Raw genomic sequence first — 21,209 nt, 5'->3', positions numbered from 1 at the left:
CGCCTACTGAGATAGGTACTCCACTATCTGGGACTGGTTCCTAGTCCTTGGGTTGCTATGTTTGTTTACCCACCCATGGACTGCTTTAGGATGTCCCATGGTCCTGTGTCCCCCAATGAGGCGTCAGAGAAAAACGGATTTTTGTGTACTCACCGTAATCGTTTTCTCTTAACCATCATTGGGGGACACAGCACCCTCCCATTTGCCCTGTTGGGCCTTTAGCTTTTTTTTTTTTCTCAGTACTTTTGTTATGAGTATTCACTCGTGTGTTTTTTTTTTTTTTGTTACTTCTACTGCTTGTGTACTAAAACTGAAGTCGCCTGGCTGGGCCAGGGGGTGTATACTGCAGGGGAGGAGCTAACATCTGTGCATCTACTTGGTGTTCTCCTATGGATAAGCAGCATAACACCCATGGTCCTGTGTCCCCCAATGATGGCTAAGAGAGTACACAAAAATCCATTTATTTTTTTTTTTTTTTTTTCATGGGTCTAAATCCATTTTTAAAAGCACAATACACTAATCAAAGTTAGGGATATTTGGCTTTCGGGTGAAATTTATGGGAAACTTAATGTTCATACTACAGTGATATTTTATCATGAATGCAGGACATTTATGTAGAGGCATGCAATGGTAATTTCCTCCTCTCAATCAATTGAGACAAAAGCCAACAGTGGTGGGTATACCCCCCCCCCTCCCCCCCTTCCAAAAAATAAATATCAGAATAACTTGTCATGAGGCCTTAATCATAAACTACTGCTCAACATCTCATGATATCTTAAGTAAAGTTGTCTGAGGCATGACATCTTGCTCTTCTTGAAGGGTGTCTGTACAGTCATTCCGGTTCTGGCGTACAGGGCTTCTACACAGCAACTCTGCTGATCCCAATGGTGAGGTATTGCTGATCAATGGTTAGATGACATCTTGGGCTCATCATGTGAAAGTGACCACCATTATGAGGACTGTAGATACCAATTCTAATTGAACCCTGATATTTATTGAACGATTCATGGGTCAAACACCTGTTGTGAATTTTGTTAGAGGAAAAAAAAAATTGTGCAAAAAGTACTGAAACATTGAACAGTTGGCCATGTGTATTCAGAAGGCTAGAGAGTCACATTAAGATCATCTGAAAAAAAGTGCATTTTAGGCCATTTCCCCACGGGGAAAGTGTCCTGCGGTAATATCTGCAGGACATTCCACAGGAGCTCCCAGAAATCCGCTGCACAACTTTGTCTGTTTAAATGCTGTGGTTTTCTTGTGGAATGTCCTGCGGTCATTCTGCATTGAGGATACAGTACCATGGCTTGGGCACTGCATCCTCAATGCAGAACAAGTGCTGAGTGATCAGGGCGTTCATACTTGCCTCCATCACGCAGCACTACACTCTCCGGCGGCTGTGTCTGCACTGTGTAGGAGAAGGTGGGCGGGCCTGCACAAGCTCCAGCTGTCACATGATCTGAGCTCGTGCAGGCCCACCCACCTCCTCCTTTTCTGCTCCTGGCTCCACTGCTGTCCTGTACACGGAGGAAAAGTGACCAGGTGTCTATCAAGGCAGGTAAGTATGGGACCAAGGCAGATTTCTGCAGGTAACTCCGCAGAAAGAATTGACATGCAATTTCGTGCAGCTGCGGGACATCCGCACCATGTTATGCAGCTGCACGTATCCGCAGCATGGACACAGCACTCACCATGTCCCATAGGATAACATGGGGAGTGTCTGTGCATGCTGAAACCTGCGGATTTACCTGGAAAATTTGCGGATTTTCCGCAGATATATCCGCAGGTTTCATCTCACGTGGGCACATAACCTTAAGATCATCCCGAAATGTTGCCCAAAATCCACTTTAAGTACTGTACATCAAAAGTGTGGTTTCCTTTTTTTACGCTGAGTATAGAAGCAGTGGTCATGAGATTTCTCTAAATCCCATCCACTTTGCTGGGACTGTAAGTTGTAGCAGCAAAATAAATCACTAAAAGATAATTATGGGAATGTAGCCGTGCACTTTGTTGCATTTTGGTAACCCTCTGCACTTGCCATATGTATTGCAGGTTCTTTGCAGCTTTAATCACTGCAGTCTTGACTTACCACCTGGCATGGGTTCCAACAGTGATGCCAAATGACCACCCTCCAATAAAGTCCTTTTGTGAGAAGCACACGTCTCAGTCGGTTAATCTTCTGGCAAAGTCTCACCCATATAACCCCTTGTGGGCTCAGCTAGGTAAGTGCCTGACGGTAATGTATTGTATGCATTTAGTATGTCTTGTAAAGATAATTGGATTAATCAATTTTTAAAGGAGTTGGTGTAAGATTTGTAAGCCACTGGAGTTTGACTTCTGGGACCCCCAATGAGCCCAAAATTAGAGCCCTGAAAAGCTCCTCCTGAAGCACCGCAAACTTGCATTACAACACAGAACAGCATAACCTTTTGTACAGAGCTTGTATGGGTCATATAAACCTTCATGTCGGTCACATTTCTTGGATTGAATATTTTTTTTTTTTTCCTTCTCTGGAAGAGTTTTACTGTAACTGAAACCAAAAGTTTTACCATAGTGTACTGGAAAACTGCAAAAATAATTCTAAATACGGAAACATTGCAAAAAAAGTGATTGCACTATTGTTTTTGGGATATTTTATTCATTGTTCACTATATGGTAAAACTATGTTAGTATGATGCCTCAGGTCAGTGCGAGTTCGTAGACCCCAAATATGTATAGGTTTCCAAAACATTTTCAGATGTTTGTCCAAAAAAAGTGGGGCAATTTTCCAAAAAACGTAGCGTTCTCATTTTTCAGGATCTATGGCTCAGTGATGGCTTATTTTTTGCGTCTCGAGCTGACCTTTTTAACACTACCATTTTTGCGCAGAAGCTACGTTTTGATCGTCTGTTTACATTTTGCACAAAATTTGCTGCAACCAAAAAACATAATTTTGGCATTTGGAATTTTTCTGCCCCTACGCTATTTACCGATCAGATTAATTGATTGTGTAGTTTGATTGGGCATTTCTGAATGTGGCAATAACAAATATGTGTGTGTGTGTATATGTGTGTGTGTGTATATATATATATATATATATATATATATATATATATATATATATATATATTATATAATATAATATAATATAATATAATATAATATAATATAATATAATATAATATAATATAATATAATATAATATATTTATTATATATATATATATATATATTAGGAGGTAATTTGAACTTTTTAGGTTTTGTTTTATTGATTTTAAAATAACTTATCCCCCTAGGGGACTATAAGATCAGCAGTCTGATGGCTTGTTCTTTTCTGTAGATCAGAGCAGGATTGCTTTGAGCTCAAGACAGCCATGACCACTTCTCTAACCATGACTTCTCTGTAGGGTTTACAACACACTCCTTTTTAACTTCTACCATCTCCAGCACTGGCCATATGTTTCCAAACTCCTCATCCTGCCTGTCCATATTTATTTTTCTTTATTGGACCTGCTGTGTTCACAAACTTGCCCCACTTAATGCCCTTTGTGTAGTAAAATACCCTCTGTAATGCTCTAGAAAGTGTCCAGATAATAACGCCCCCTATGTGCTACTTTAACAGAATTCCCTGAGCACCCCTATAATGTAGTAATGCCTTTTAAGTGGCCACTTGACAATTTTTAGGATGGTCCCCCACATTCCCATGAGTACAGAGTCATGAAACTATAAAATAAAACACTATGTAATTGCCTAATAGCAGATCCTGGCCATTCCTCCAGTGGTCCATGTGTACGAGTAAACACCTCCTAATTACTGGACTGAGGTGCTGTGCTGAATGCTGCAGGTGGGCAGAGATCATGGCTGCCCGCTATGCTGTAGAGTAGATGTGTGCTGGGTTGTAAAGTATGACAATGTCCTCCCTGAACTTCCAATCCCTGTGACACAATGCCGTTACCTTCCGTCAAGTGTACGTATTTGTTTTCTCAAGTGGGGTTGTCCAGATCAAGAAACCCCCCCCCCCCCTTTTCATAAACTCTATTCTAAAGAAATTTGAGTCAGTAGAGGGCAGTTCCAGAGTGTCCCTTTACTGTTGTAATAAAGCATGTTCCTGTATATGTGGAGCCTGTAGCACCAGAACCTGGCTGTACACTCTCCAGGGCGACAGATCAGCGGGTTACTGTGGAGCCGCAGTTTCTGTGCTCAGTCTGACCATTTTGGGAACATTTAAGCATTTCAGTTGGTTCACTCCACTTCTTGGCAACAGTTTTGCTTTCCTAGACATAAAGTAGATACATTGCCACCTATGCAGATCTTGAGCAGTGAGTACTTAGTCGTCTTACTGTGTGCACTCTATAGTCTAAGGCCCTGTGCGCGCACTGTATTTTTGCTGCGTTTTTTTTCTGCAGAAATTTCTTGAGAAAATGTTTGTAACCTTTCTGCAGACATTCCCCAGCAAAACCTATGGGAAACTAAAATTAGCTTGTGCGCACACTGCATTTTTTTTTTTTTTTGTTCTCAAAATTCTTTCAGTAGATTTTCTTAAGAAAAAGAATGAGCATGTCACTTTTCTGCAGGTAGCTGCGTTATTTCACTCCTTTGACTGTAATGTAATCATGAAATACCGCAGGGAATAACGCAGGTGGCAAATTATGTGCATTTCATTGCATTTTCCTGCGTTATTCCCACGTTATTTCACGTTTTTCGGGACATAATGTTCATCACTGCCCTGCGTTTTGCAAGGACGTGATGTCATTATGACAGGAAGATTATATATAATCTCTTTAGCTCTAATATATTCCACACACATATCACACACACATCACACACAGACATATAGAATACACATAGAAATCAAACATGCATATTAAAAATATAAAAACGAAAAGGAAAACGTGGGCTCTGCCGTATTTTTACCGTCCAGCCAAGGTAAGCACACAGCGGCAGCCCGGTGTTCTCAGGTTGAGGAAGGCGAGGGCCAGGGTTATTAAAGCCGCCATCCCCCTCCCCCCCCCCCCCCCCCCCTCCCGCAGCCAAGAATATCTGCCCGCCGCTGCCCCGAGAATGTCGCATCCATTATGCGACAGTCCCGGCGTGTTACCGACTCTTCCTGATTGCCGTGATGTGGTGGCAATTGGGGTAATAACGAGTTAATACCAGCCCATAGCTGCCACTAAGTCCTAGCTTAGCGTCTGAGACAGCTTCCATGATTAACCTGTAAGTAAAGTAAATAAACACACCGAAAAATCCTTTATTTTAAATAAAATAACAAAAGCCCCCTCTTTCACCACTTTATTAAGCCCCCCCAAACACACAGCTCCGGCGTAATCCACACAGGTTCCACGACTGTTGCATTCAGCCGCATCTGACACATACTCCATGCAGCTTCGTTCAGTGAGCGATGCTGCAGGGGTAACTACAGGTTATTTGTCACGGTCGGTAATGTGAATACATCACCGCTCACGAGAACTGCAGTGTCTTCACAGGGACTCTATCTATTGATTATCTATTCATCTTTCTAGCTAGCTATCTAGCATCTATATTGCTGTTAAAGAATTAAACGCGGTAAAAACACTTGCGTTTTAACGCAGGTGCGCTAATCCTTCACTCAAGAAATTTCTTGAGAAAAATCATTTTTCTAGTGCGCACAAGGCTGGTTTCTGACACTACAACAAGTTGGCAGCCAATGTTTACCACCTAGACAAATGGGCTAAGAGAAATAAAAAAACAAAATGTCTTTCCTTTTTATAAAATCAAAAATCTTTTGAATTTTGCTTTTCCCAGAGAAACACAACCTCTATCCAATCCTCTGTTCTCATGTTGTTGAAGCTTTTCGCTAGCTCATGGGTAGGTCATGAACACATCCACTTTGCCTGATTAATGGCTCCCTTTTCTGTTCTCATGCCTTGTCAGCTTATTACTCAGAGTAGCTAACTGCTTCCAGGAAGCTAGTAAAAGGCTCTCATTTCTCCAGATTGATGGGTTCCTGGGATGTCTTACTTTTCATTTTAAATACATTTTATAGGTTCTGTGCTTTGTTCCAAGTTTAGACTTGTATAGCATTTCTTTGCATGTTCCATTAATGCAAATTATTCCTTATTCCTATCAGGTCTGCAGTACTGTGTAGCATTTTTCAACACATGATTACCGTATTTTTCGAACTATAAGACGCACTTTCCCCCCCCCCCCAAATGTTGGGGGGGGAAGTGGGGGGGTGGGTGCGTCTCATGATCTGAATGTGGCTGCGGGGAATGAGGGTGCTGCGGTGGAGCGGGTCATCGGGGGCATGAGCAGGCTGCAGCAGCCTGCCGTGACCATGTGGGCCCGCTCATTTCATATGCACGCCCATCTCTCAGCACTGACTGGTGGGCGGGGTGATGGGCAGGGGATGCGTGCATAGTAAACAGCCGGCCCGCATGATCACTCCTGGCAACTACAGCCTGGAGTGATCATATGCGGCTGTATTCACTGCCCCCCCCACACATCAGCGCGAGGGGCAGTGAATCAGTACACTCACCAACAACGATCCCTGCAGCACCGCGATCTCCTCCTGTCTGCTGGCCGCGGCTGTGTGTGGAGACTAGCTGTGCTCACAGGGATGACATCATCGCTGTGCACACGTGTCCACACGCAGCCGTGGCCGGCACAGACTGGAGGACATCGCGATGCTGCATGGAGCATAGCCGGCTCCACACAGGTAAGCAGCGCTGCTGCCGGCACTGACTGGAGGAGGAGCAATGCTGCGTGGAGTCAGGAAAGGGGAGTACGAACGTACGGTGTGCCACAGGATGCGGCCATATAGCAGCATAGGGTATATAGCAGAATGACTGCATATACCAGGCTGGGGGTATATGATGAGCAGGATGGGGGTATATAGCTGGGTGGGTGCACGTATAGGATGCAGCCATATGCCAGGATGGGGTATATAGCAGGATATGGCCATGCCAAGATCTCTCTATCTCTCTATCTCTCTATCTCTCTAAGAATGTTCAAAAAATAAGGGGGCTGCTTTATAGGAAGTAAGGTATGGTCAGATCAAACCGTGGTTACCCACCATGTAGGGGTGGGGAATCATGGTGATCCCGCTGACTGTACTGTTACTAAATACTGGTGCACAGCAGAATAGGAAAAACATGGAATAACCATATAGCACAAGTGTGCAAATTGAAAAAAATTCTCTTACCTGAAGTGCAAAGTAAACCAATACGAGGAAGCCAGCCACAGTAAAAAGTAGTCCCTGTGAGATTAGGAAAGTGTCCCTAAGAACAACCTGGGCTCTCCATCCGACGCGCGTTTCGCGAGGATAGCTTTATCAAGGTGGAAAACTTTGGTTTGATCTGACCATACCTTACTTCCTATAAAGCAGCCCCCTTATTTTTTGAACATTCTTACCAACTATTTGGACCTTCCTAGGTTAATAGCCACCATCTACACAGATATTCACTAGTTAATCTTTTGATTTACTGGATGGGCTATTTAAACTGGTCTAGTCCTATATGTCGGTATCCCTAGGAATCATTGGTAGTGTACCATTTTAATTAAAACTTTTGTCTTGTTGTGTATTTAATAAAAATTATGTATATTTTGCACTTTACTCTCGTTCTCCTGCTGTTTATTCCTATAATGAGTAGTGCTGGCATCTTTCCTGCCTAATTGGTAGGCCTGGTGCTTACAATTTAATGGCTCTTGATGTGAGTTATGTGTTGTTCATATGAAAAAGTTTGGGCACCCCTCTATTTAATCTTTTTTTCTTTATAACAATTTGGGTTTTTGCAACAGCTATTTCAGTTTCATATATCTAATAACTGATGGACTCAGTAATATTTCTGGATTGAAATGAGGTTTATTGTACTAACAGAAAATGTGCAATCCGCATTTAAACAAAATTTGACCGGTGCAAAAGTATAGGCACCCTTATCAATTTCTTGATTTGAACACTCCCAACTACTTTTTACTGACTTACTAAAGCACTAAATTGGTTTTGTAACCTCATTGAGCTTTGAACTTCATAGGCAGGTGTATCCAATCATGAGAAGATATTTAAGATGGCCACTTGCAAGTTGTTCTCCTATTTGAATCTCCTATGAAGAGTGGCATCATGGGCTCCTCACAACAACTCTCAAATGATCTGAAAACAAAGATAATTCAACATAGTTGTTCAGGGGAAGGATACAAAAAATTGTCTCAGAGATTTAAACTGTCAGTTTCCACTGTGAGGAACATAGTAAGGAAATGGAAGAACACAGGTACAGTTCTTGTTAAGCCCAGAAGTGGCAGGCCAATAAAAATATCAGAAAGGCAGAGAAGAAGAATGGTGAACAGTCAAGGTTAATCCACAGACCACCTCCAAAGACCTGCAGCATCATCTTGCTGCAGATAGTGTGAATGTGCATCGGTCAACAATACAGCGCACTTTGCTGAAGGAGAAGCTGTATGGGAGAGTGATGCGAAAGAAGCAGTTTCTGCAAGCACGCCACAAACCTGAGGTATGCAAAAGCACTTTTGGACAAGCCAGTTACATTTTGGAAGAAGATCCTGTGGACTGATGAAACAATGATTGAGTTGTTTAGTCATACAAAAAGGCGTTATGCATGGAGGCAAAAAAACACGGCATTCCAAGAAAAGCACTTGCTACCCACAGTAAAATTTGGTAGCTGTTCCATCATGCTTTTGGGGCTGTGTGGCCAATGCCAGCATCGGGAATCTTGTTAAAGTTGAGGGTTGCATGGATTCAACTCAGTATCAGCAGATTCTTGACAATAATGTGCAAGAATCAGTGACGAAGTTGAAGTTACACAGGGGATGGATATTTCAGCAAGACAATGATCCAAAACACCGCTCCAAATCTACTCAGGCATTCATGCAGAGGAACAATTACAATGTTCTGGAATGGCCATCCCAGTCCCCAGACCTGAATATCATTGAAAATCTGTGGGATGATTTGAAGCATGCTGTCCATGCTCGGCGACCATCAAACTTAACTGAACTGGAATTGTTTTGTAAACAGGAATGGTCAAATATACCTTCATCCAGGATCCAGGAACTCATTAAAAGCTACAGGAAGCGACTAGAGGCTGTTATTTTTGCAAAAGGAGGATCAACAAAATATTAATGTCACTTTTATGTTGAGGTGCCTATACTTTTGCACCTGTCAAATTTTGTTTAAATGCAGATTGCACATTTTCTGTTAGTACAATAAACCTCATTTCAATCCAGAAATATTACTCAGTCCATCAGTTATTAGATATATGAAACTGAAATAGCTGTTGCAAAAACCCAACCTTTTTTCGTTATAACAATTTAACATTAATAGGGGTGCGCAAACTTTTTCATATGACTGTATCTACAAGGCAGGAGGATCATTACCAGGATGGGGTACCTGAGTTAGAGAATTTGGGGAGATTACCCCCATAACAGTGTCGGCAGCAGATCCTCGCCCCATAACAATGTGTCTTGACCACATTTTTTGCTTAAAATTTTCTTCTTTTTTTTTTCTTTTTTTTCCCCCCTCCTCTAAAACCAGGGTCCGTCTTATGGTCCTCAATCTGAAAAATACGTTTTTGTTTTTTTTTAAGCACTCTTACGGTGTATAATTTTCAAGTTTAGTAGTATAATCACTTTATTTGTTTTTATATTTTTTGTTATAAAAAAAACCCAATGTAAATTAATGTTATGGCCACCCTTTGCCTTCAGAAGAGTATTAATGCTTCTACATACACCTGCACTCAGTTCTTGAAGGAACTTGACAGAGGTTGTTCTAAGCATCGGGAACAAAATATTTTTGTGTGCAAATCCTTCTATTAGTCTGTATGGGCTTATATGAAGACTGTTGAGATTAGGACTCTGGGGGGGCCCGGATCATTACTACCAGTACTAGGGCTGGCTCCAGGTTTTTGGGTCCAGGCAAAAGTCTCAGTGGGCCCTATACTCTTGCAGACACTCACATACACAGCTACGTACATGCAGACTTGTGCATGTTTAAAGACAAATTCACAAAAATGCATATGAACAGCCATTAAATCTATACAGTCATACATTGACATGCATAGATATGCACATTATACATGTGCGCACGCACACAGATGCGTTGTATATTTTTAAAATGGGGAGTCCGGCAGCAGCCTCACTCACCTCCCCGCTTGTCTCTTGACAAGTTCCTCCTGGGAATGTGGTTGTGCAGAGCACGTTGCTTCATAGCTGTCACTTTAACCCCTTCAGCCCCGGGGCACTTTCCGTTTTTTGCGTTTTTGTTTTTGCTCCCCTTCTTCCGAGAGCCCTAACTTTTTTTTTTTTTTTTATTTTTCCGTCAATCTTGCCATATGAGGGCTTGTTTTTTGCAGGACAAGTTGTACTTTTAAATGAAAGCATAAGTTTTACCGTATGGTGTACTGGAAAACAGCAAAAAAAATTCCAAATGCAGAAAAATTAAAAAAAAAAGTGTGATGGCACAATAGTTTTTGGGATGTTTTATTCACGGTGTTCACTATATGGTAAAACTGATGTGTGGGTATGATGCCTGAGGTCAGTGCAAGTTTGTAGACATCAAACATGTATAGGTTTACTTGTATCTAAGGGGTTAAAAAAAATTCACAATTTTGTCCAATAAAAGTGGCGCACGTTTTGCGCCATTTTCCGAAACACGTAGCGTTCTTATTTTTTGGGATCTATGGCTCAGTGACTGCTTATTTTTTGCGTCTCGAGCTGACATTTCTAATGGTACCATTTTTGCGCAGATGCTACGTTTTGATCGCCTGTTATTGCATTTTGCGTAAAACGTGCGGCGACCAAAAAAACGTAATTTTGGCGTTTGGTAAACGGCGTAGTGGCAAAAGAATTCCAATCAGATTGATTTTTATATTTTGATCGGGCATTTCTGAACGCGGCGATACAAAATGTGTGTTTTTAATTTTTATTTTTTTTTAACCCTTTAATTTTCAATGGGGGGAAAGGGGGTTGATTTGAACTTTTAGTTCAAATAGCTGCAGGCGTCATCACATGACCCTGTGCTACGATGGCAACCACCGATGGTCATGTGATCACGCACGTGACGTCCGGTGGGGGCGGCGGTAAGTAAAAAAACATGGCGCGCGCATATAGATCTTGCTGCCAGACTTTGGCAACAAGATTTAAGGGGTTAATGGCCGCGGGTGGAAGAGATTCCACCCGCGGCTAGCAGGCACACATGTAAGCTGTTGAAAACAGCTGATATGTGTGCTGACTGCCGCCGCCTGCCTGCAGGGGGCGGGGCTTAACGGGACACGCTCCATGACGGATATATCTGTCCATGGTCGTGTAGGGGTTAACAAACAAGGCCATGCATGTTGCACACAGACTAAAATATATATATATATATATATATATATATATATATATATATATATATATATATATATATATATATATATATATATATATATATATATATATATATATATATATATATATATATATATATATATATATATATATATATATATATATATATATATATATATATAATAATATTATATATATATATATATATATATATAATAATATTATATATATATATATATATATAATATTACCTAGGGGCATAAACATTACTGGGGAAAGGGGGCATGCACGTTACTAGGGGGACCTATACAGCCCAGGAGGTGGGGGGCACATACTTTTGAGGGGGCCCATGCAGTGAGAGGGGCACATACAGCTTTGGGCTCAGGTGGCACTGCAGCTCCTCTTCATCTGTGGGACTGGAGCGCAGCAAATCGCGCATTAACCCCGCCCACACGAAGTTCTATCCACGTACATGCAGTGTTCAGTGAACCCAAGGTGCAAGTGCCAGGTTAATAGGGCCAGCAGCTAGGAAAGTGCAGCTGCAGGCCTGAGAACTGCAGTTCCCTAAACTCTGCTCTGGGGCCACAGAACTGATCACTATGCCAGACTCCAAGAGGAGGTGCAGCGCTGCAGCTGGCAACCCTGGGAATAGCTAATCGGAGGGGGGTTGATGGGTGTGACTATTCAACCAATTCAACATCCATGGCCTATCCTGTCATGTCATGGGCAACTCCCTCCTTTTTAAAGGTAAACTGACAGGTAAATTTTTTTTTTTTTTTTTTTTTTTTTTTTGTGCTGTACATGAACAGGGTAAAAAAAAAAAAAAAAAGAAATTCGAAGTTTGTCAAACAATTCTATTTTGTTCTTTTGTCGTGTTTGTGTTTGTTTTTTTGTTTTTGACAAAAGGGGGGTGATTTTTGACGTCTTTTAGTTTTTACTTTAGTCATTTTACTAGTTTTTCTAGGGGACTTTGACTGCACAGCCACATCAGAAGAAATGCTATTACTGTGAGTGCCAGCATTGAGGAAACATGTCATGGCAGTGACAGGGGTCTTCATCTGACCCCGCGCTGGCTTGCCAAACTAATGGTACCCTGTGATCCATTCCAGCATGCTTTAGCTTCAGTTGGACACATGAGGATGATGATCCTGTATGTCCGATTTCAGAGTGCCAATCCTCTTGCTCCATAAGGAGCTGCTGCCAGAGGTGTCTGGTGACTGGTAAGTCTGGTGAGATGGCTGTTGGCAGAATGACTGACTGACTGACTCAACCATTTTGTTTGCATGTGTGTTAGTGCGCTAAATGCTAACCATACTGTACTTTATACAAGTGTCCTTTGCTATATAATGAAGACCTATTTTCCTCCTCTTCAGGTGATCTATATGGGGCTTTAGGATCCCCTGTCAGAATGACTCGAACTGTTGTGGTAGGAAAACGTAGAGACTTGGTGCAGCGCATCTTGTACGTCCTTACCTATTTCATCCGTTGCTCTGAACTTCAGGAGAACCATCTAGTACACAGCAGAGTCCTAAAGAAAGGGGAGCAGATGGTACAGGGCAGTAATGTTGTCACAACGTCACTGGAGAAGGGTGAGGTGGAAGACTCTGAATATGTGCTCATTACACTGAACAAGGAGTCTGCCCTGTTGTCTCCTTCCTCGCACCATAATGCTGCTGATGGATCACCTCAAAGTGGACTTGAACCCTCTGACATTTCCATAGCCAGAGAGAATAAAACTGATGGCTGCTGTCCAACCCAGAGAACTGTTAAATCCTCTACTGGCCATGAAGCTAACTTAGGTGATGGAGCCTCTTGTAAGAAAAGCATAACCTTTATTAACAAAGCCAAAATAGAGACCTTGGTTTCAGTCACAAGAGCTCCAGTTTACAATGTTGACAATGTGTTTACCTCCACTTCTCTAACATGCCATGTTAAAAGCCATCACCATGCTGGTCAGTACAACAAGGCCAGCTCTCCAGTGCAGCTCTCCGACTGGGCTAAGGAAGTACTTCGTGCAGACCAGAAAGAGAATTCTCCTCTAAGAAAAATAACCTTAAGAATGGGCCAATCCTCACTTTCTGACACTGGTCTGGAGAGCCGTAGGAAGGAGCCAGATGAGAATGAAGTGTCTGTACACTGCAAGATTGAACCGTCCAGTGCTCCCAAACGTTACCCACTAGCGGCTGCCCGGAGGATGATGATGCATTCGCGCATCCCCTCTTGTGAGGGAGGCTCCAGCTTATTTGATGAGTATTTTGTAGAGGGTAACAGCATTGAAACCAATACAGTAGACTCTCTTCCCTGTCATTCCCTATTATCAGAAAAATGTTTTGTATCTACTATAGTAGAGGATAATCCCACATCAGAAAGAACTTGTGAAAAAGAACTGACCGATCCTAACACTGAAGCACACCCTCCACAGACTCCTTCCCAAACTGTCCCCTGTGGGGATAATGTCGTAGAGACTGGGGGCTGGCTGGAGGGAAACATTTCGAGGAGTAAAAGTTATGACAGTGCCCTGGGCCAGAGTGATGAGGAGCTGAACACTGGCCGCACCCGTCTAGAAAACCGGGACCATAACAGCAACCATGCAGAAGTGGAGCTGCCACTGCCTAGGTAAGACGTAAAGTACAAAATAGAAGTAGTATTGATTTATTGCCTGTGTATAGTGAAGAGGATTGAGGCATACAGCACAATAAATCATCCATATTTTTATTACACTTCAGTGCTACTACACCTTTTAGGCCTGGCTGTGCCTGGTGTTTTTCCTTTTTTCTTACCTCTGCAAATGGGATCCAGATGGTAGACATAGTTTCTATGTATAATAAAAAAAATTCATACATATTTTAAAAAATTGGCTTCTGAAAATTAATTGTAGTAGACCTTTTTGAAATATACTATTTTTATATATATATTATTTTATTTATTTATTTATTTTTAATTTTCACTTTCTCCTAGGTCTGATGTTATCAGTAGCTCAAGTGTTAAAAACTTTGGGAGATCTCTGTTTGGTGGTTACTGCTCCACATATATGCCAGATATGGTGCTTCATGGGATTGCAAGTGCTGAGAAGCTGAAGACCTGCTTGGTCACCAGCCTGGCTCACTCAACTCATGTATGTTTTTACACTGGTGTAAACAAATCCAAAAACTGCATTTGGGATTTTTTTTCTTTTAGGCTGATTTTTTTTTTTTTTTTTTTTTTTTTTTTCTGCATTTATTCCAGCACCCTGTCCTTGATGAGCCGTTGGCAGAAGCGGTCTGCATAGTAGCTGACACTGATAAATGCAGTGTCCAGGTTGTCAGCAGCCAGAAGACCACAGCGGACAGTGTGAAGCTTGGTACTGATGTTCTGGTGTCCAGCCAAGTGTGCAGTTTGCTTCAGTCTGTTTTACAGCTCCATAAGCTAAAAGTGCCCCCCGTCTTTGTAAGTATTCAGCGGATGAAAGAGGATAGTTGTGGATGTGAGCCTTATGTACTTTATGATGGCAACTAAAAACCCTAGTGATGAGCTCCAATTTCAACGGATTCTCTTTATACTCTAGTGTGTGATGCATCTAGAGGACAAGTTACAAGAGTTGTATTTAAAGAGTAAAATGCTGTCTGAGTACCTGAGGGGACACACCAGAGTCCACGTCAGAGAGCTGGGAGTCGTCTTGGGGTGAGTATTTCAGACTTTGTTTCAGAATACATTGCAATCATTAAGTGATGAATTTTTGTTATGTTTTCGATCCATGTTATAGGCCAGTTATGTATCATTTAGCATGATTATCTCAATGAGACATTCTAGTTTAGTAACATATACTTGTCACTAGTATCAGATTGGGTTTATCCAGTGGTAAAATTCTAGAAACATTCTTGTTATCCAGTATTGGTTTCGGGACTTCCCTTTTAAACTAACAAGCACTTGTTAGTTTCCCATAGTTATGGTCCCAATCTTACAATATAAGGATTAAAGAAATGTAGGTTGAAATTAATTAATTAAAAAAATGTGTGTGGTGTTCAGAGAGCCAAAAAAATAGTGGTTCACCCATATTTATTACTGACCTCAACAATATCTTTTGAAACAAGGTTTCTCTCAAATACTTTGTTGCCAACAGTGCCTGTTAGCGGCGCTATGGCAAACCTCTCTTCCCAATCGCCTGATCTCGGGCTCATGACCTCGGGGATCCGGTGATATCACGTCAACTTCCTGTTCACCTGTCATCACCGCGGCCGACCCCAGTCTCAGTGAGTCACTAGGCTGTGGTTGGCGTCTCACCGCTCATTACAGCCCAGCATCCCTCCTGCTTGCTCGTGAAGGTGCTCTGCAGTGAAGGAGTGAGCAGGGAGGTGCTGGTCTGTGATGAGCGGTAGAACGCCGCCCACAGCCTAGTGACTCATGGAGACTGGGGCTGGCCAACAGGAAGTTGACGTGATATCACTGGATCCCCGAGGTCATGGACATGATCGAGACGAGCAGGCCACAATGCGCCACTCACAGGCAATATTGGCAACACAAGGTATTTAAGCGCAACCTTGTTTCTCAACATAGCATTGTGGCCAATGAGCCTGGATGATGTACCCCAAAATGGTATGCATGAAAACGTTAGCTACGGGCGTGAAACATCGCGACACCCCCCCCCCCCCCCCCTTGCCCCCTACAAGGCTACATTAACCTATAGTTAAAAATGATACAGGTCTCAAAGTTACAGTGAAGAGGTTTTTGGAGTGGTGTTTTTTTTTTGTTTTGTTTTTTTTGCTTGTCACCATTTACGTATACACCTGAGAAAATTGTATTACTGAGTTATTGAAGGTTTTTTGTTTTCCATGAATTATAAACCAAAAAATATATATATATTATATTTTATATTATATTATATTTTTTTTTTTTTCTTGCCACAATTTAACTTTGAAAGCAGAAAAGAATTCAATCATAGAGTCGAGTATAATACTAACTAAAGTTCAATACTACAACTTGTCCTGCAAAATACAAGCTTTTTATATGGCTATATCAACAGAAAAATAGGTTATGGTTCTTGGAAGAAGGGGGAAGAAAACCCCCCCCAAAAGCAAATAATCACCAGGTTGTGAAGGATCTAATATGCATGCAGACATTTTCTGGTGCATGAAGTGCCAATTGCCAAACTTTTTAGTGCATTCATTACCATGTGGGACAATATATGGACAGATGGCAGTGACTTAGGTGTTTTTTAAAGTGAACCAATCACCAGGATATTTGTATATAACCTAATGCCAGTGCTATACTGGCACTATCAGGCTGATTCTCTACATACCTTTAGTGGTCAGCTCAGATGTTTTAGGTTTTGAAATCAAAGTAAATTTTATAAAATAATCAGCTTCTTGGGTGACAGCAGCTGAGTATCAGATAACAGGGGTGGGGGTGTTCAGTTATTCCCTCCCCGTTAGAATTTGTATAAGTATTATACAATTAGTTTACTTTTTCACTAGCAGGACCTGTGTGAGGTCATACCCAGAAGGGGCAGGGCCTCAGCCAACTGAAAAATGCTTCCTGGTATCCGCTTTGTTGGCTGAGGCCCCCCAGCTATTATCTGCTCCTTTGCTGCTGTCGCTCAAGAAGCTGGTGATTTTTATAAACTTTAGGTTTTGAAATCCAAGAAAGAAAGTAAACATCCAAGCTGACCACTAATGGTATGTAGAGACTGAGCCTGATAGTGCCAGTATAGCACTGGTTTTAGGTTATAAAGGAAAATCCTGGTGATTGGTTCCCTTCTATGGCATTAGGATGAATAACAGAAGGAATCATGTCTGCTGCAGTTACGCCATACCTCTCCTACATACACACGAGAACGGCTATCTGGAATCATTAATAAATGCCATTCTATTAGCTTTATACTATGACCGGTGTTTTTGCTGCTAACTCTTAACTGCTATTTTCCCTCTCCCATTTAGGATTGAATCAAATGATTTGCCTTTGTTGGCTGCTGTGGCAAGTACACATTCTCCTCATGTTGCCCAAATCCTCTTATAAGGTGCATCATGCATTTGATCATTCTATAAGCTACAGCGGAGAAGTAACCATTCAAGAAAAATGGGAAATGACGCTGCTGTTCTAATGAACTGTGACCCCTACATCATAATGGGGGCACTGTGTAAAGTTTACATGACGTGAAGGCATTATGCTATTCCCCAGTGGCCTTTTGTCGCTTCACAGGGAAGAATTTTGGAAAAGTCTGAAGTTCTAAAACTCTATATTGCTGATGTGCGAACAGCCACTTATCTACAGAATGGTCACCGCTCTCCCCCGAAGTCTTACTTCACTGTGGTTATTACTGGAACATGTAGAGAATTCAGCATGTATTTTCTAACGTGGCATTTAGGAGATGTACGTTCACACAGGGTGTTTATGTATGCCTCATTTCTCTAATCTATGATTAACTACTTAACAATGTGACCAAGTATTAGAATGTCTAGAAGAACAGCACCACAAACACTAAAAGTACCAGTATGCACTAGTAGGTAACTGGGCTGGGGGCCTGCACAATACTTTAAGCTTGCTTCATTTACTAGTGCCAACCCATTTTCCTTTTATTTTTAATTTTGCTTATTTTTACATCCACCATTGATCTGTGAAGTAACTTCGTATTATATCTTAGAGGAATTTGCTTCCTTCTCCTTGACGACTGAGCTTTCATTCTTAAGTCTGTTTCTGTTTAAAATGTATGTTCAGTGAAGTTATATTACTGAGGGTTACTCCTGACAAGATTCTGTAATCCTTATGTGGGAGGAGTGTCTATAGGCAGAGCTCCTTATTCCGCTCACCCCTTAGTCTATGTAGACTGCAGGGGAGGGAAGGTCTATAGGCAGAACTCCTTCCTCCTCTCACCCTTCGGTCTACACAAATGACAGAGGGAGGGTCTTTAGGCAGAGCTGTCCTCCTCTTACCCCTCTGTTGACGTAGATTCCAGGGGAGGGAGGGTCTATAGGCAAAGCTCCTTCTTAAGGGTACTTCCAACATAGCAGCAATCTCGCTAGCGATCTCGCTGTGTCACAGGTTTTGTGACGTACCAGTGACCTCATCAGCGATCTTGCTGTGTGTGACACTAAGCAGCGACCTGGCCCCTGCTGTGAAATCACTGATCGTTACAAACTGTTCTGGTTCATTTTTTGCTCGTTGGTCTCTCGCTGTGCAACACGCATCGGCATGTTTGTCTGCGGGAGACAAACTAGCACTGACTCTGTAAGCAGCGTACACTGGTAACCAGGGTAAATATCTGGTAACTAAGCAAAGCGCTTTGCTTGGTTACCCGATATTTACCCTGGTTACCAGCGCACGCTGCGCTGGCTCCCTGCACATGTAGCCAGGGTAAATATCGGGTAACTAAGCAAGTAACCCGATGTGTACCCTGGTTACCAAGTGCAGCATCATTAAGAGTGGCTGGTCGCTGGTGAGATCTGACTGACAGCTCACTAGCGACCCTGTAGCGACGTACCAGCGATCCCTGCCAGGTCGTATCGTGGTCAGAATCTCTGGTACGTCGTTTAGTGTGACTGTACCCTTAGGGGTGCTTCACACATAGCGAGATCGCTATTGAAATCGCTGCTACGTCACGGTTTTGGTGACCTCATTAGCGATCTCGCTGTGTGTGACACTGAGCAGCGATCTGGCCCCTGCTGTGAGATTGCTGCTCGTTACACACAGCCCTGGTTCGTTTTTTTATTGTTGCTCTCCCGCTGTGACGCAGAGATCGCTGTGTGTGACAGCGAGAGAACGACGAAATGAAGCGAGCAGAGAGCAGGAGCCGGTATCTGGCAGCTGCGGTAAGCTGTAACCAGGGTAAACATCGGGTAACCAAGGTGGTTACCCGATATTTACCTTCGTTACCAGCCTCCGCCGCTCTCACGCTGCCAGTGCCGGCTCCCAGCTCTCTGCACATGTAGCTGCAGTACGCATCGGGTTAATTAACCAGATGTGTAACCCGATGTGTACTGTAGCTAGGAGAGCAGGGAGCCAGCGCTAAGCGGTGTGCGCAGCTCCCTGCTCTCTGCACATGTAGTGACGTTATGATCGCTGCTGCGTCGCTGTGTTTGACAGCTAAGCAGCGATCATAAGTGACTTACTAGGTCGCTGTTACGTCACAGAAAATGGTGACGTAACAGCGACGTCGTTATCGCTGTCGCTATGTGTGAACCCAGCCTAACTCTCACCCCTTTTCATACATAGGAGATAATAGTTACGACGTGAGATTCTCTCAGTAATGTAAATATCTTCACTGAATACAGATTTTTACCCAGAAATTGAGAATATTAAGAATAAGATCAGTCCAGGAGCAGAAGCAATCAGACTTTTCTGATATAAGTTATGAAAATAAGCCATTATTGTAATGTGTCCAGAGATATGAAAGAGTAACTGTTTTTACAGTTTTTTTTAACACCATTTAGGAATTCCCCAAGGAAAATCTGATTGTCTATTATAGACTTTGTGTAACGTTTTAAAGGGAGTCTGTCACCAGATTCAGTGGTGTGTAACTTACTGAGCCTATTGCTGTAGTTTTTTTGTTAAAAATCAGTTTTATCAGGAGATTAAACTAGAGCAAAAATCCCAATAAGTAACTGCTGGAATCTAGGTCTGTCTCTACATTATGCTGCTCTCGGAATAAGGACGCCCAACAGTCAGGCACATTACACTGGCATTAAAGATCTGTCACCTGGTTAGATAATACTGGGTGCATGGGTGCAGAATCCAAAATGTGAACAGAGCAGAACATAGTCCAAATTGCTACGCTTTATTGCATGACTGGTGCTAATACAGGCCATTAGTACTACGGGCAAACATTAGTACTGGTGTGGAAAGATCATGTGTGGGTGTAATGATATGCTGTGTAACATCTGGGTGGATAGTTTAGATAAAGCTATGACCAATCAGACATGTACCATTATATCAGGCATTAGAAGCCCATCCAATCTCGTCAATGTCTCCCATTATAGCCTAGGTTCCTCTGCTTGTGTATCGTATTTGCATGGTACTAGTCTTTACTATAAAACCTACATACTTCACTTGTGCATCCCTCATGGTATACATGGCCATATCTGAGGTCTTGTTCATTCTATAATTGTTTGGGCCCCACTTTTATACTTCAGATTTGGCCTATACTTTGAGTATAGCTTTTGTTTTCTTGGGGAGGAAAATACACAAAACATGTCCAGAAACCTTTGGTCCAAAATCTACACATGTACTGTACAGAATGATCGAAGAAAAAACATCCATTCACATTACATGATTAGAAATGACACTAATTATCCAGACCTTCGTCACTGTCGTCCTTTCACAATTCTACCTCAATTGTTCAGACTAACTTTTACTATAGATTTAATTGGCGCAGTATGGATATTGTAGTGGGACATGCAACATTTCATTGGAATGTGCAAATAGGAGATAATCCACTGATGCTTACATAGGTTTCACCCTTGAGTTTTTAGAATTTTTACTTCTTTTAAAAACAGTTTCAGTATTAGTTCTTCTACAACATTGTAAGCTTTGATTTGTCAGTCTACATACTTCATGGTAGGAATGTGCCCTTTAGGTGCTTTTTGGCATTAATGGAGACTGAGGCGTAAAGTCTTAATCTGCTGCTGCAGTGTTAAAGCTGATTTTTTTTTTTTTTTCTGTAACTTTGATTTTTATATTTTGTCTTCTGAGGTTTTGGTGGTGATACTACTCATGTAGTCTTTTTAAGTGTTTTTTTAGTTTGTTGAAGCAATGATTTTACAAGTTTTATTTATTGACATGCCGATTCCTAATAAACTGTTCCTGATGAGTGTAACGCCTGATCAGCAAGTGAAGATCCAATGCAGACTGAACAGTTGTCCAATGAAAGTGGGAAATGCTTGCTTTTAATCTAATGTATATGAATATATTTTATGTGGAATTTGGTGCAATAAACCCTTGCATATAAACATT

General features: G+C 41.9%; 1 protein-coding gene across 3 annotated transcripts in view; it reads left to right on the top strand.

The window, feature by feature from the left end:
- Positions 1–21,209, top strand: part of FNIP2 (folliculin interacting protein 2) — an 88,357-nt gene extending 67,148 nt beyond the window's left edge. For all 3 annotated transcript variants that reach the window (XM_075347505.1, XM_075347491.1, XM_075347498.1), the window contains 6 exons: positions 2,050–2,219; positions 12,662–13,904; positions 14,247–14,403; positions 14,514–14,714; positions 14,833–14,948; positions 17,201–21,209. In XM_075347505.1, the coding sequence (XP_075203620.1) occupies positions 2,050–2,219; positions 12,662–13,904; positions 14,247–14,403; positions 14,514–14,714; positions 14,833–14,948; positions 17,201–17,279 (1,966 nt within the window). In that variant the 3' untranslated portion in view covers positions 17,280–21,209. The remainder of the gene's footprint in view (positions 1–2,049; positions 2,220–12,661; positions 13,905–14,246; positions 14,404–14,513; positions 14,715–14,832; positions 14,949–17,200) is intronic.

The sequence above is a fragment of the Anomaloglossus baeobatrachus genome, chromosome 1 (genome assembly GCF_048569485.1).
Source record: "Anomaloglossus baeobatrachus isolate aAnoBae1 chromosome 1, aAnoBae1.hap1, whole genome shotgun sequence".
Classification (NCBI taxonomy): Eukaryota; Metazoa; Chordata; class Amphibia; order Anura; family Aromobatidae; genus Anomaloglossus; species Anomaloglossus baeobatrachus.
Note: the sequence above shows the minus strand (reverse complement) of the source record. Positions and strands in the feature narration are given on the sequence as shown.